Genomic DNA, 16,078 nt, shown 5'->3' with positions numbered 1-16,078 from the left:
TGCGGATCCATCCGGTGTTCCATGTTTCGCAGGTCAGGCCGGTGTTGTCTAGTCCTCTGTGCCCTCCTTCCGACCCCCCTCCTCCCGCCCAGCTCGTCGATGGTCATCCTGCCTACTCGGTGCGGCGTATCCTGGACGTGCGGCGGAGGGGCAGGGGCCAGCAGTTTTTGGTGGACTGGGAGGGGTACGGGCCTGAGGAGCGTTCGTGGGTGTCTCCGTCTCTGATCTTGGACCCGGCGCTTGTTTCTGATTTTTACAGGTCTCGTCGCGTGTCCGGGTCTGCTCGGTCGCCAGGGGGCGATCGTTGAGGAGGGGGTACTGTCATGGTCCGGGTGAATACGGGGTGTTTCCACTCTGCTGGGCTCCACCTTCAGACGGAGACTCCAATCAGCTTCCACACCTGGTTCCAATCAAGTCACCTGCATATAAGACCAGCGTTCACGACAGACCCCTGCCAGATCTTCTGCTAACACATGTTAGTGCTAGGCCGCCAAGCCCTTGCGAGAACTCTGGATTACTGTTTTTTCTCCTCACCGTGTTTTCTTTCCTTTTTCGCCATAGGACCCATCTGCCTGCCTCCCTGCTCAGCTCCCCACTCCAAGCCTATTCTGGATCTGCTTTGGACACTCCTCACCCGGAACCCCCTGGACACTCCCTCCTCGATTGACACGCCAAATCTGCAACGCTGACTTCACACCTCCCTCCAAGCCGCTGCCCCCTTTCTCCATTCCCCCGGATCCCTCTGTGGAATCCAGCCCTCAGAGTTTCTCGTTCACAGTCTTGCCTCACAGTTTTCCGCTCATAGCTTTCACAGTTCATAGCATGCATAGGTTATAGCATTCTTAGTTTTCTGTTTTGTAACTTCGCTCAGCTCTGTAAATAAACTCTGTGCTCACGCCCGTTTTGCCTCCCTCTGTGTCTGCATTTGAGTCCACACCCACTGCCTGGCCCTCTCGGCCGTAACAGCTTTCCTTCAATAACAGCAGGTTTGAACAGCAGGGCCCTATTTCAGGAAGCCGGTTTAGAAAACTCAGTGAAAAACGATACTCAGGATTGAGTAACCCCGAACTGTCCAACTCGGAATATTCGGTTTCAGAAAGGCTGATAACAATTAGTTCAGTCAACGCGGAGTTGCTTTAACCCCAAGTTAAACGCGCGCACGAGGATACATAAAGCCCTGATTAGTGGAGCACAGATTAAGCGAGTCACCATGGAGACGGAGGGAAAGAAGGCGCGGTCAATGTATTTTACAGCGCTTGAGGCCGAAATTCTGATGGCAGCATATGCCGATAACATGCAAATTTTGCGGAAAAAAAGTAACACAGCCTCAGCTGCAAAAGAAAGGGAGCATGCATGGCAAAACAAAGCCGACAGAGTCAATGCGTGAGTGTTAATTTAAACATTGATCTAGGGATTTCCATCCATTTAACACGTTATTTTATTATATTTTATTTTATTTTTTATTTCATACATTTTATTTTGTGACGTGATGTGAGCGCAGGTGCAACCCAACAGGCCCCAAACGTTCCTGGCAGCAAGTAAAAATGAAATATAAAAATATAGTCCAAACAGGTGAGGTGTAATTGTATTATGAGCCATAGTGCTTGGTCTGTTTGTCCGATGTAAATCAATTGCAGTTAGAGGCTACATTAATTTCCCCTCTGTAAGCACTTATTGAAATTATCTGAGCACATTACAAGTACATATTTGCTTACTCTGTATGCTCAAATTTGACCCGTTATAGCCAACAGAAAAAAAAGCGGAGGCCCGAAAAACAGGTGGGGGTCCTCCACCACCACCACTCACAGAGGCTGAGCAGTTGGCTTCCACATTTGTGATAATGTTGGCAGCATCACATATGATCTTCACAGTGCAGAGAAAACAAATTAGCATCCATTACTATAATGAAATAATTTGTTAGTTTGAAATGCTACAGGGAACTATGTACCTGTACATTAATGCTGTGGAAAGACTTCCTGTTCACATAGTCTCCTTCATTTACTGAAGGAGCAATGATTGGAATGTGAGTGCCATCTATACAGCCACTCACGCCTGGGAACCGTGAGAATAAATGTAAAATTTAAGTAGTAGTTCAAGTATCATCACATCATGAATTAAGTTTCGTTCATCCTGATACCTGCAATTTTGTGGAATCCCTCTTTGATAAATCTTGTGGGTCTGTGACCGGGGAACACCACAAACGAGTACAGGAGACGTTTCAGTGCAACTGTAGCATTCCTGACTGCCCGACAGACGGTAGCCTTGGAAACGTGCTCAGCGTCACCAATATTATACAGAAAGCTCCCGTTTGCAAAAAACCGAAGTGCAATACAAATAATATGTAATGAACTGAGAGCATGTCCGCGATGTGTCACATGAGCAATATTAGGCCTGAGGATGTTATTCAAATAAATTATAGATTGTGCTGAAAAACGGTAACGTTCACACAGAAAATCATCAGGAAATGATAAAATGTCCAAACGCGCTCTAATCACTCTCTCCCGGCGGAGAGCTCTGCGGAGAATTTGGGCTTCAACATCTACTGGCTCTTCAAGGAAGGGGCACGCCATGTCTGACACTTCCTACAGTCAGGTTTCCGACAAAGAGGCGGAGAACGTCAGGGTTAGTTGAAGTAAACCTGCTAGGGGGCAGGTTAGCTTCACGGAGTGTGTCGTCATAGTAACTCACTCAGAATTAATCTAAACTCGCTTTGTGAAACCGAAAAACCAGAGTTTTCGTTAACTCAGGGTATACTTACTCAGAGTTTGCACTAAACCGGCTTCCTGAAATAGGGCCCAGGTGAAAGCAGGTGACAACAACCTTATTATTAAAATAATACAGGGTGGACTTTAATATCACCAACCATTCCCATGTTATTACGGTGTATCCATATAAATGGCCCACCCTGTAGTAACCGTATATACTGTTGTGTGTAAAAGAAATCACACGTTTAGGATATCAGGATAGAATGAAAAGTCATCTGGTCCTTATCAGGTTTTGAAATATTTACATACAACAACACATGAAATATTCCACCTTTCCATTATTTAAATGAAGCACCAATCCTGAAGCAGTATGTGGAAAACAGGGACACCCAATGCACTTGAGTAACTGAGCACCAATGAGTGTGAGTGTTGTGAATTTGTTAGTCTGGAGCATTCCAAGGAGGACGATTATCAGCAGTGAACTTGCCCTCTGTTGCTTCTAAGAGTATAATTAGACTGTATAACAGTCTAATTATAACAGTATAAAAAGACTGAATAAGTATCTCTTGTTTGGAAGGGATGCCAGGAGAAAGTATCTTCTCAGGTTAGGTGGAGACGTCTCGCAATATCACACAAATACAGCAGCTGTCAAACCTGGTGGTGGTGAAGATTTGGGCTTGTTTTGAAGTCGCTGAGTTGAAAGTCAGCTCGTCTGTATACCAAAGTATTTTAGAGTCAAATGTGAGGTCATTTCCTTGGGCCAATATTAGGTCACCCAACAGGCGAATGATTTTAAGCAAATCTTTAACCGAAGGGTTGAAAATGAAAAGAATCAAGCTGTTGCAATGGCCCAGTCAAAGTACAGACTTCAAGTCGATTGAAATGATGTGTCGAGACCTTAAGAGAGCTGAGCCTAAACAAACATCAATATTTAAAAACCTCAATAAACTGAAGTAATGTTGTAAAGAAGAGTGGTTCGAAATTCCTTAACAACAATGTGAGACTGATAAAGTCATAAAGAAAACATTTGCTTCAAGTTATTGCTGCTAAAGGTGGTTCTAAAAGCTAATCAATCATACACTGTGGTTAGTGTTTTGTAGGACTGCAGAGAGCACTTATTTCTGGAAGAAGCACCTGGTGAGACAAAGGTTTGTGTTATACACATCAACTGATATCCTTGGATTTCTGTAATCAGGTTAATTTTTTTATTTTTATTTTTTTAATTTTTAAAGCATTTAATCCAAGTGTTCCTAACTGTAGTTGTTCCATCTGGGTTGCTAACGAGAGCAGCCACATTTAACTGCTTAACTGCCCTGTCAAAACGTTAAACAGTAATTTGCCACAAGTCCAAAGTTACATCTTGACAACCTCATGGCACGACATCACCTTCTCTGCATCTTCAGGATTTCTCAACAGTTGAATGGATCCCACAGAAGACACTGATGGATTCATGCAAAGGCTCCGTCAACTACATTTTAACTCCATTTGTCTAGAATTAGCCATTGTCCTGGGATGTAAATGTTTAGGGAAGATTAGCAGTTTATGGAAAGTAACTTGAGTTTTAGAGCCCCATGCACAAAGAGCCATTGTGGTGCTCCAGTACAACCCTTCTGGTGGCTGTAGCTCAGGTGGCAGAGCAGGTCAGCCACTAATCAGAAGGTCGGTGGTTCGATCCCAGGCTGCCTCCTGACTGCATGCCAAATATCCTTGGGCAAGACACTAACCCTGTGTTTGCCTACTGGTGGGGGTCAGAGGGCCTGGTGGCGCCAGTGTCCGGCAGCCTCGCCTCTGTCGGTGCGCCCCAGGTCAGCTGTGGCTACAATGTAGCTTGTCATCGCCAATGTGTGTGTGAATGGGTGAATGACTGAATGTAGTGTGAAGCGCTTTGGGGTCCTTAGGGACTAGAAAAGCGCTATACAAATGCAGGCCATTTACCATTCAAACTTCCCTTGAATGATGATAATAATGTTTCGGTTAAAAAGTTACCCAAAACAGCTGTTTATTGACAAAGCACTAACATATCAACCGATAACCAAAAGACCTAGTTATTTATTCTACACAGGCAAAAGGTGAACTCTAAGCATGTTGTTTACACTGTTTATAAAGTGGAGCATGCAGAAAAGAGACATACACCAAAACACGTCATCAATGAATAATAACTGAAATATGCATAAAGAAAGAAATACATGCCTAAACAATATCACAAAAGTCTTAATAAGCTCATTTCTTTTTCTTTTTTTCCTTTCTTGCATTAATTCATTCATTTAAAAAAAAAAAGCTCTTTGGTAGAAGTTCCTCATTCCCATTAATTTACCTCTTGGCTCACTGATTGCACTTGTACCTTTTAGATTTAAATGAATGCAAACAAGAATCTACAACCACTGATGTACATCAGACGGAAAGAAATGTTTGCTACTTTCTTTCAGTATGAAAGACATTTGTGCAGCATGAAAGAAGACACGATACAGAACATGGAGCATAAAAGCCTGTTTGCAAACACTGCGAAACATGCATGAAGTGACTTAAAATGTTGGTTAAAATGACTGTTTATAAGGTTGGGGAAACCTGCAGTCAGCTGAGACTAAAGAAGTCACTTGGATGAGTGACAAAATGTTTCTCCCACTGAAAATGCTATGTCCAGATGAACAGAATCAACCTTTTGGGATGCATGAAGTGACTTTGCAGTTTGGGCTTTGCTGCAGAACCATGCTATTATAACGAGTGCAGCTGTGCATTGATAGCAAGCCTTTCTCTGTGTGAAAATGCCTTTATGATGTCAGAGGAAAAGGGTCAGACTGCAGCTGATGAAAGGCAAGTAACTCAAATAACCATTTGTTACAAACAAGATATGCATAAAAGGATCTGTGAATGCACAACATGCCAAACTGAAGAATGTGGACTACAGCAGCAGAAGACTACACCAGGTTCCACTCTTGTGTGCTAAGAAAGGAAACTTACACAAGATCATGGGAAACAAACAGGAAAATGGAAAAACATCACCTGGTCTGGCTAATCTTGATTTCTGCTGTGACAATTGGATGGTACAGTGAGAAGATAAAGGCATGGATCCCTCCTGACTTGTACCAATGGTTCCTGTCCCGTAGTATCAACTGTGCTTTAAATGCCACAGTCTTCCTTAGCAATGTTGCTGACCATGCTCATCCCTTTATGATCACAGCATCTAATGGCTCTTCCAGCAGGATGGCATGGACAACATCTCTAAGGAGTGTTTCCTGCATCTTGAATCACAAAGAATTTAGTGTTATGTAGTGATGGGACGTTCTGTATCGAGGCTTCGGAGCGTGTGTCGAGTAATGGAGGGGGCGTTTCCGCGAAGCGCGTATCGAGGCTTGCTTCATTTATGGGAGGAGCTGAAAATGATGACGTCCGAAGCCTCGCTGCCCGGCTGTACCACGTGACTGGTTCATGAAGCGGTTCGAACTTTGCCGCAAATAATCATTTTCCATACTGCCAGCATAAATATACACAGTATACTGCCATCACTACAATATACATGTTTTACACACTCCTTTTGTTGTTGACATTTACAGGCTGTGTGCAAAATGCCACACTCTTCAAATTCATGCCAGCTATTATTTTTACGTCCAGTAGGTGTCCTGCTAGAGCAAATGAAGCTTCATGAAGCTTCGCGTTGGGGTGAACCAATTGGATGAAAAGCTCCAGTGCTTCATGGGGCTTCATCTGCCCATCACTAGTGTTATGAGTGGCTGTGTGCAGACAGGAATAGGACCCAAGGTGCAGACTCCGGAGACAGTCGTGAACTCAAAACAGCTTTAATGTAAAACTTAAAATATAACATAACTGGAAAAAATCAAAAATAAACTTAAACCGAAGGACTGACAGAACACACAGCTAGGTAAACAGTAGATCACGACCCAGACACAAAGAAACACAGGGCTCAAATACACAGAGGGAGCAATCAGGGAATGTGTAACAGGAGGGAAACACAGCTGGGGCAAATCAGGCCTAACGAGACAAAGGAAGCAAAACCAGACACATTAACATCGGACATGGACTTTCAAAGTAAAACAGGCAACCCATAACACAGACTGAACAAAAGACACAGACTCACACGCAGGCACTACAACAGAGGGAACAGAGACGTGGGACCAGGGCAAACACAGACACTGACTGGACACGGGGATATAGCAACTAAGGATACACAGAGACGCGAACTAGACAAGGGGATACAGCTGACAGGGGAGACAGAGCAACTAGACAAGACAGAGACATAAACCATAAGACAGAACTCAAAGAAACCAAAGACTAGAAATTATAAATAATATAATAAACTCAAAAACCCTGGGGGGGAGCATTAAGAGCAATCTGTACCTAATACATTGTCAGGTATATTTTATAAAGTGATATTTGTGTTTAATACAGTGTGGCGTAATGGCCTGAAGAGCACAGTCAAAACTGATTTTCAGCTTTATCAGTTGTGTGTATATAGATTTTTCAGCATTTGGTCACTTATTACTTACTATTACTATTGTTTTGGATTAAATATAGACTTAAAAATTATTTAACAATCGTTGAATTTGGATTACACTCCTGTGAGATTTCCATTTTATACCTTAATTATAATAGTAATAATAATAACAACAAAGCAATCATAAAAAGATAGTTTAGCTTAAGTTCCAGCGGTAGACTTGTAGCTCATAGCACTTATCATAGTGATGGAGGCTTTCCTGTGTTGGAAAGCTGACACTTATAACAGGCATGATGCTTTTCCTGTCAAAATCTGAACAAACAAACAGAAGCCTCCCCCCCCCAGTAATATGAACTCCTACTCTACCCGCTGAATAGAAAAGCCCATCACAGTTAGTAGTGTTGCGACGACATCTGGTGGTATTAAGCAGGAAGTCTATGAGAGTCTCTGATTTCTGCTTTCTTTATCCCCATCCAATTTTTCTCTGCACTGCACCAGTCATTTTCTAAACTTTCAAATCCATTAAAGACATCTATACTCCGTCGCTTTATAAGACTAATGGGGAAAAACAAACCCCCTCACCTGAACTGGCTCATCTGTTGTATTCCAAGTAGCACCGTGTGTCGGTACTAGTTTTTGCTGCGCAGCTGGATGTCTTCTGCTCATCTTTTACTTGGCTTGAAGAAACAACTGTTTGCGTTTGAGACAGGCCCGGGTGGTGCTGGTTGTGGCTATGCACTGTTCTTTAGCGCAGTTTTCCCAATAGAAATTACCTACAAATTTGCCCAACCAGTGGGATTTGTTTTGAGCTCTGATAACAGGGGGCAGTAGAGAGCCCGCTACAACTCGATGTACACGATGAGTAAAACTTGCTGCATGTTAAAGTAAGATTTGTGCTTCACTGAAGGAATTTTCAAATTCTTTTTTTTTTTTTGTGTTATGAAAGAAAATACTTGTTGGTTGAGACTAACAGGTTGGTTGAGCAGGAGCATGTCTAATAAGCTTAATGAACTGCTTACAGCTAGCTTATTTAAGTTTTTCCAATAGGAACCATGTGGGACTGCTTCCCAATGAATGAGACACACCTAAAAGTGGCTCTTGGGGCCGTGCTTTGAAGTTAACTCTAAGATCTTGCCTCCATGTGGAAAGAATGATAAACCCCCATGATGAGGTACCACATTTTATATCCTCAAACAAATTGTTTTGCGTTGTGCAGGCCTGTTTGCTATAAGAGATCAGACCCTGAAACAAAAACATCTCCATTGCAGTCAACATTATTTTTTTCAGTACCATAGATGGAAGTATAAATCTATGTCTTGTTAGGTTAAAAATGATGTTCTGTTCCTGTGTTAGCTTCAGATTAATCCTCGAGCCAAATGTTTTTAGAAGACCGGGTCCAGCTCTGGCACTGTGGTGCTATATGAGCCAGAGCCTTGAGATCTCGAGGTCTTGGACAGGCTATAACCCCAGAAGGATTGCAGCGGAGTCAGAGAGTTGTGAGAAGGCTCACAATATAATGAATTCACCGTTTAGTTAACGGCCAGCAAACTCCCAACCTAAGTCATTTGTTTTGTTTTTTCTTTTTTTAGCAGCACTGGGAATGATTGGAGATATTCAGGTTTGCTGTTACCAAACAGGATTCTGATGAGGGGCTTTGTGTGTAATTACTGCCTACCACCTCCAACAATAATGAAAGCTTGTTAAAAATGCTTCAGCCTCACAGAGAGCCTGCTTTCTCATGCCGGCTTGCTGAAGAAAGGATCACATCACAGAGCTCAATTTGAGACAAGTGAACGTTCAATAGAAGGCACAAATACTACAATAGGCTTCCCCCTGCCAAAATCTGGGGGAAAGAGGACAATCTGCTTAAAATACAGACTCTAAGGACCATATATGTGTATTTTCTTTCCAGCAGAAGATGGATCTTAATGATTTCAGCAATCAGATGGACTATATTAAAGAAACAGAGCTAAAAGGAGCTTGTCTATTGGATGTTATTCTGTTAGGTGGCCAAAAACGCTAATGTTGCCTGGTGCAGAGTCAATGTGTAAATAAACCGCTCTTTGTTAACATGTGCAACATATGAGCCTTATATGACAAATCTATAAATTTTTGTTTACACCTTGTTGCAGATTGGAAGTCAAAATGTTTAAAATGCTTTCATTTCTTGGCATCTTTATCACGTCTAATAAACATGAAATACATGGAGGCTGTGAACTGAGAAGAAAAAAGAAATAAGAGGTGTTAACTGATGCTTTAAATGCAGAAGGACAATATAACGCAGATATTAGTGATGACAGACAGTAGGCGGATAATAGCTTCACGCCTTTGTAAGTCAAACTCAAAACGCGCTGTGATAGATGGAGACCAACTTAGACAGACAACATGTGGGCTAAACTTAGAATAAACCTTGGAATCAAAGGAGTCTGGAAAATGTAAAGGAGTCACCAGTGGTGCCAAACTGTACTGCTTTTAGTTGTTGTTTTTAAATGTAGGCACTATGTCACATCAACTTGTTTTCATATGTTCAATTAGACAAAATTAGTACTAATAGGTAATTACAGGTACTCCCTTAAAGTCTGATTTAGGCTTATGCAATGAATTTATGTAGAGCCTGGGCTGCAGGCTGTGCAGCTGTTCTGCAGTTTCTCTAATGAAACACTAGATGGTGCTGGAATAGGCAAATGACAGTCATTACAAGCTGCATTAGCACATACCTAGGTAAGTAAGTTACAGCGTAGATTTAACATTGAGTTGTAAATCCCACTGAAGGGCTCTTTGAGGTTGTTTTACAGTGTTTCTGCCCTCTAGTGGTCAAATGTCACCTAATTTGCCTTTAAAACAGTCCACTTGATCAGTCCACTGATCAAGCAACTCAAAAGCTCCAAGTCTGTTATTCTTCATTTGTGAAATTCCACACCTTCATACCCACCTCAGCTGAAAACTGCCTTTGTGCAAAATAAACCCGATCCTGAATTTATTACAATCTACAGCAGATGCAGTGCTTCTGTAAATGCAAGCACGAGGCTGCTGATATTTTTTTCATGTTGTGAAACATGACATCTAACAGGGAGGGCAATTGATTATATGAGCAATTGTCAGACTTTGTTCCAGTGAGTGTATTCAAGTCTGATATGCTATGTGTATGTATTCCTCTGTGTTTTTTCCTTCCAACTGATGCCAATTGTTTCCTCACAGGGGGTCACCTGGTTGGGTTTTTCTCTGTATTATTGTAGGTCTTTACCTTACAACATAACAGATTTGCAGCCAACAAATCTCCAGCAACTTCATCATGTCAATACGGGCCAAATTTCTCTGAGGAATGTTTCCACCACCTTGTTGAATCTTTGACACAGAATTAGGGCAATTTTGAAGGCAAAGGGGGTCCAACCCAGCACTGGCAGTGTAATACCTATAGCTCATAAAGCACCCTGTGAGTCGCTATATTGGTATATACATGTACTTATTTGTGCTTCACTGACATAAAGTCTCCTACTTCTCTAAATTATAATTGGTGAACATAGGCTGAAAAGATTTTCTCCTGTTTCAGTAAAATTTTGCAAGATTTTTTTTACTTTCCTTAAGTCACACATAATGAAATACATGACTGAGAAAGGTTTGCAGGATTTAAGGCCCAACTCTGAGATAAACTGAATATGTGACAGAAGGTTGCAGGTATTTCCTGATCCTGATCCATGTACAGCTGGTTCAGTTTGTAAATTGTACATTGACCTGTATACACTAAGCTTTGGCTACTAGAAATTACTTCTGGTGTTCTAATATATTGCTGTTGTATCTATTTTTTGATATGTGAGACTGCTTCTTGTTTCAAAGTGTCTTATTCATCCAACTACAGTCACTGGCCACTTGATTAGTTATGCCTTGTTAGTACAAGGTTGGACCCTCTTTTTCCTCCAGAGCTCAGCAGTTTGTCTTGACTATGTGTAAATGTAAATTGCTGCCATGTGATTAACTAACTGAATGTTTGCACCTACAGGTGGTTTCACAGATGTACCTAACAAAGTGGCCGGTGACTGTATGCGCCAGTGATTTCTCTTCATGTTTCACAGCAGCCTTATTTACATGAAAGAATACAGGAAACTGGACTCATTCACAAGCACAAACACCAGAGCGGATTTTTCTTCACATTCCTGAAACCTTCACTTTTTCAGACACATTTATGGCAATGCGCCTGAACTTTCAGTGCTTTGTTACAGAAGTTTATCTTATAAATTTACAAAAGTAAAGCATATTCTCCAACACAGATCACCGTCATTCTCTGCAGAACGATGAAAACCACGATAAATGTTTTGACATACATTTTTTCACATTGGCGTAAAGCTACACTTCAACTTTGCGGCTGGCCTGCATACAAAAGTCCGGCCATGTTTTATGTTCCATGAAAACGTTATGCAGGTGCTTCAGCACTGTTTGAACTGCATGATGCCGCTGATGCCTTTCCTGGGAGAAATCAAATCAAAATGTCCATGTCTTCAGTCTTTGGTGTTTTTGTTCACAGCAGGATTAGAAATGAAAAACAGAAATTATGAAGTCCTTTTTAAAAACTCTGTGTCAGACTCCAGTGCCACCTTAGCTGTTTAGTTTATGCTGGTAAAAGACAGGAAAAGAAAGCAGTACTGTAAAAGAAGCCGTATTCTTATATGAACAAACATTTGTATGAGCAGCAGGCAGGTAGCTCTGCCACAGCTTGTTGTTTTAAGTTAGGTTAATGAGTCTCACATTATGTTAACATGGATGGGCTTGCAGTTCGCTGATCCCAGGATCCAGACTAGTTCTTTGGGCTTCATAATAAGAGCATGCCTGGAAACATTTGCACAGTTCCTTGATCCAACTATTTTATAACAAACAAGTCCGTTCTGATGCTCCACACTTGAGTAATGAACATCTTTAGAGATCCATGGACAGGACCAGTAAGTAAAGTAAATCAGACAATGATGATGCATTATCATAGCTCGAATATCCAGAAGGGACACGATCACTATTATTTGGGGAAGTCCACCTCAAGGTTCATCACAGTTCTGTTTTTAAAATAGTCATCCTCATAGAGGTCCAAGAGAGTCCTGGGATTCCTGCTCATTGGCCAGAATTGTCCGTCCATTGTCGCTGTAGCTCCGGTTTGGCAGGAAGGACAATCTGAAAATTAGACAGAGGTGCCTTTAGTACACGTTAGTTAAGCCTTAAGTCAGACAGTCTTAAAGTAAACTTCATATACACTTCACATCTACAATGCTATAGGCAGAGGCAGAAAGAAAGCTGACATGTTAAATGAGGTCATTTAAAAGCCCTATTTTTTTTTCATGCTAATCATGGAAGATGAATTCTTTTTAGCGATTTTTCTCCCTTCAGCAGAGGTCAAAGGGAAGCACCCCAGCCTGTACATACAGTACATACAGTCATGTGAAAAAGAAAGTATCCCTCTTTTAACTCTAAGGTTTTATGTGTGTTTATATGTATACATATCTAAAATTATTTAGCACCTTGGATGCACAACAACACACGTGTCATTATTTATTTAAAAAACACTGACCCAAAAAGCCAGAAGCAGTGTCTGAAAAACTAAGTCCACCCCGTGATTCAGTAGATCAGCAGCATAAACTTGAAGTAATAATTTGCTGTACGACTTTATCAGTCTCTCGTTCAGGAGGAATTTTGGCCCACTCTTCTTTACTGCATTGCTCCAGTTCATTGAGGTTTGTGGACATGCTGTGCTGTCCTGCCACAGCATTTCAGCTGGTCTGGACTGTCTCTCGCAGATTTGCTGCTGTGCTTTGGGTCATTGTTCTGCTGCATAGCTCAAGGTACGCCAAGCTTCAGCTGTCAGACAGATTGCCTCACGTTTGACTCTAGAATACGTTGGTATACAGACGAGTTCTTGGTCGATTCAATGACTGCAAGGAGCCCAGGTCCTGTAGTCACCCCAGCACCACTGTGCATGGTGGTGGTATGAGGTATTTGTCTTGATATTCTGGGTTTTAGTTGCGTTATATACAGACATCTATACACTGGTCTTGTATGTCCAAAGGACAGAAGGCTTGTGATTTGTTCAGATGTAACTTTGCAAACCTAAGCTCTGTCTAGTTCTTTTTAGAGAAAAGAGGCTTTCTCCTGGCAAACAAGACATACTTGTGCAATATTTTCCAATTGTATTATCAAAAACTTTTTTGGGAGTTTCTTTGAGCACTGCACAATCTGACCATGGTGTGAATTTGCTGGAATGTCCACTTCTAGGAAGAATGCAACTCACAATAGAGTAATGGAAGAAATGGCCATATAACCATTCCCTGACTGAGCTCCAATGGCTTCTCATTCATCACTGCTGATGTCTTTCCTACTTGGCATTGTGTTAACGCACACCAGAACAGCAAACTGCCAAAACTTCTGCTTTAATAGAGATGGCCACACTTGCTGATGATGATTACTCTCTTAATTCCTGTGGAAGCAGTAAAGGTGTAGTTAGTTTTTCACACACTGCTTCTGCATTTTGCCTTACTTTTTTTTTTTTTAAATATACACTGATATGATGAAATATATCATGTCATTCTGGTCATCTGAGGTCAGCGATTCTTTTTTTTAATTATGCTCAGATACATAAAACCTTAGAAGTGAAAGATGGAGTACTTTCTTTTTCACCCCACTGTAAATGTGCTTCTGTTTCTAACGGCTAATGTCACTTACTGTATGTCATATAGAGTGAAATTTTAAGTTCCATGTTTGAAGGATGAGTTGAGGTCAAGGCAAACACAAATGTATCATAGCTCTGCTGGCAGAAACCACCAGAGGAGAGCTTTTGTGGAAAAGTCGGTGGGAATATGAGAGGAAGAAGGCATGGGAAATCAGAAAAAAGGGGAACTGCTGTCAAAGCAAGGCACAAAGTTCCCCTGGAAAAGAGGGAGGACGGGGGAATGGGAGAAAGGGAGCAAACAGAGAAAATACTTCAAAATGGAAAAGGGAGAATTGTAGCATTTGTTTTTGCAAGGACCATTTATTTAGAGTACAAATCAAAATTAAAATAAATAAAAAAGCTCTACATAGCACAAGTGAAGATATTTTGTGATTTAGTGTGCATGTCTGGCTCCACTGGTGTGTTTGCAACCCACTGAAGCAAGCCGAACAAAACAGCAGCAACATTTATATGTTTATATTCCAAATGAAGGCAGCTGGGATACTTCTACTGTTTCCAAATTATGTAGAAACATACATTTATCAGGCTTTTAACTGTAGATATCAACCAACACATGTAAAGATTACTTATAATCACAAAGCCAGTCCATTTATAAAGCACATTGTGGTGCTTTTGGAAATATTGTCAGAGTGAATACTTCGTACAGCCTAAAGAAACCTACTTAAAGAGCATCATCAAGTCATTTTTGGCATTTGATGATTAAGTTCCCAAAGATTGTAGTTGAAAGATAATGCAGTAACATTAAAAACTGCCGCTCAATTGACATTTCCTCATTAACCAGCCTTGTGTTAATGGAAACCTTTGGTATATTATTATGGATATATAGTGTGGATACTCTCACATATATAAAATGAAATTACATTCTCATCCTGCTTCTCAAAGTAACTAAAACAGCAAAATATTTTTTGAAAGAATTAAATGAAAAGTCCCAGTTTTCAGGTACTTAGTTTCTATATGATGAAAACCAGTTTGCCTAAGTTTAGAACTGATGTGATGTCCTGGTTTTTATCTCTGAACTCAGCTAATGGTATTTACTAATGTCTCTGCAGCTCAGAGAGAAAATATTTCTAATTGAGTACCCAAAGCAAGTCCGTCCAGGGGTGACGATTATCCAACCTTTTCACATGAGTCATAATGGTGAGTCTGATAATTGTCAGCAGTATCAGTCAACTGGAGCTGTGGCTGACAACGAGAGGCAGAGTGATGATACAGGATCCCAAACACATTGTGTATTGGATTGTTTTCTCTTCTTTTGTTCTGAAAGCTAGTTCAGGCAGTGGACATGAGCTGCATCATGTACGCACAGGCCACTTTTTTCAACTGTTCACTAACCCAACTATCCAATCAGCCAACCACATGATAGCAAGTCAATGCATTTAGGCATGTAGACGCCTAAATGCATTGGAGAGAGCCTGGTGAAGTTCAAACGGAGTATCGGAATCGAACAAAAAAAAGATTTTAGTGACCTAAATGTGGCACGGTTGTTATGTTGTGCTATTTTGATCATTTTGGAGAACGCTGATCTAATGGGAATTTTCTGCCCAACCACCTCTAATTCATTGAGTCACAACAACATTAAGACAGTAGGGTCAAAATTAGGTGTGAGCCACATGAAAGCATGGATTCATCCTGGCTTGCATACACAGTTCAGGTGCTGGTGGTGTATTGGTGTGGGGGGGTATTTTCTTGGGACACTTTGGGCTCCTTAGTACCAACTGAGCATTATTTAACCACCACAGCCTATCTGAGTATTATTGCTGACAATGTACATCCCATTGTGTCTACAGAGTACTCAATTTGCAATGGCTGCTTCCAGGAGGACAATTTGTTATGTCATGCTCAGATCTTCTCAAACTGGTTTCTTGAATACAACATACTCAAATGACTGCCACAGTCACTGGATCACGATCCAATAGAGCATGTTTGGGATGTAGTGGAATGGGAGGTTTGCATCACGGATGTGCAGTTAGGAAATCTGGAGCAACTATTTGATGTTATCATTTCAATATGGACCAAAATCTCTGAGGGATGTTTCCAGCACCTTGTTGAATCTATTCCATTAAGAATTTAAGCTAGCTCTAAAGGTAAAAAGCTCCAACCCAGTACCAGCAAGGTCAACCTAATAAAGTCTCAGATGAGTATACATCTAAATATCAGTTTGCTTGTAGAGTAAATTATCATTTCCATTCAAACACAGTACGAGTCACAAACCCAAAAACA

General features: G+C 41.2%; 2 protein-coding genes across 3 annotated transcripts in view; both read right to left on the bottom strand.

The window, feature by feature from the left end:
- Nucleotides 1-8,270, bottom strand: part of slc26a1 (solute carrier family 26 member 1) — a 31,757-nt gene extending 23,487 nt beyond the window's left edge. The window contains exons 1-2 of one of the 2 annotated variants that reach the window (XM_082538783.1): nt 7,738-8,270; nt 5,706-5,944 (exon numbers count right to left, since the gene is read on the bottom strand). The gene's annotated coding sequence lies outside the window, so the exon portion shown is untranslated. The remainder of the gene's footprint in view (nt 1-5,705; nt 5,945-7,737) is intronic. The other variant, XM_082538784.1, reaches the window with a different exon arrangement.
- A 2,562-nt stretch (nt 8,271-10,832) lies between these two features.
- The window catches only part of LOC309709879 (5-hydroxytryptamine receptor 4), a 66,736-nt gene continuing 61,490 nt past the window's right edge, over nt 10,833-16,078 (bottom strand). Inside the window, exon 7 of the mRNA XM_082538787.1 lies at nt 10,833-12,309. Coding sequence (XP_082394913.1) covers nt 12,216-12,309 — 94 coding nt within the window. The 3' untranslated portion in view covers nt 10,833-12,215. The remainder of the gene's footprint in view (nt 12,310-16,078) is intronic.

The sequence above is a fragment of the Aulonocara stuartgranti genome (genome assembly GCF_965226115.1).
Source record: "Aulonocara stuartgranti genome assembly, chromosome: 7".
NCBI classification, from domain to species: Eukaryota; Metazoa; Chordata; class Actinopteri; order Cichliformes; family Cichlidae; genus Aulonocara; species Aulonocara stuartgranti.
This window is presented reverse-complemented; position numbering and strand designations above follow the sequence as displayed.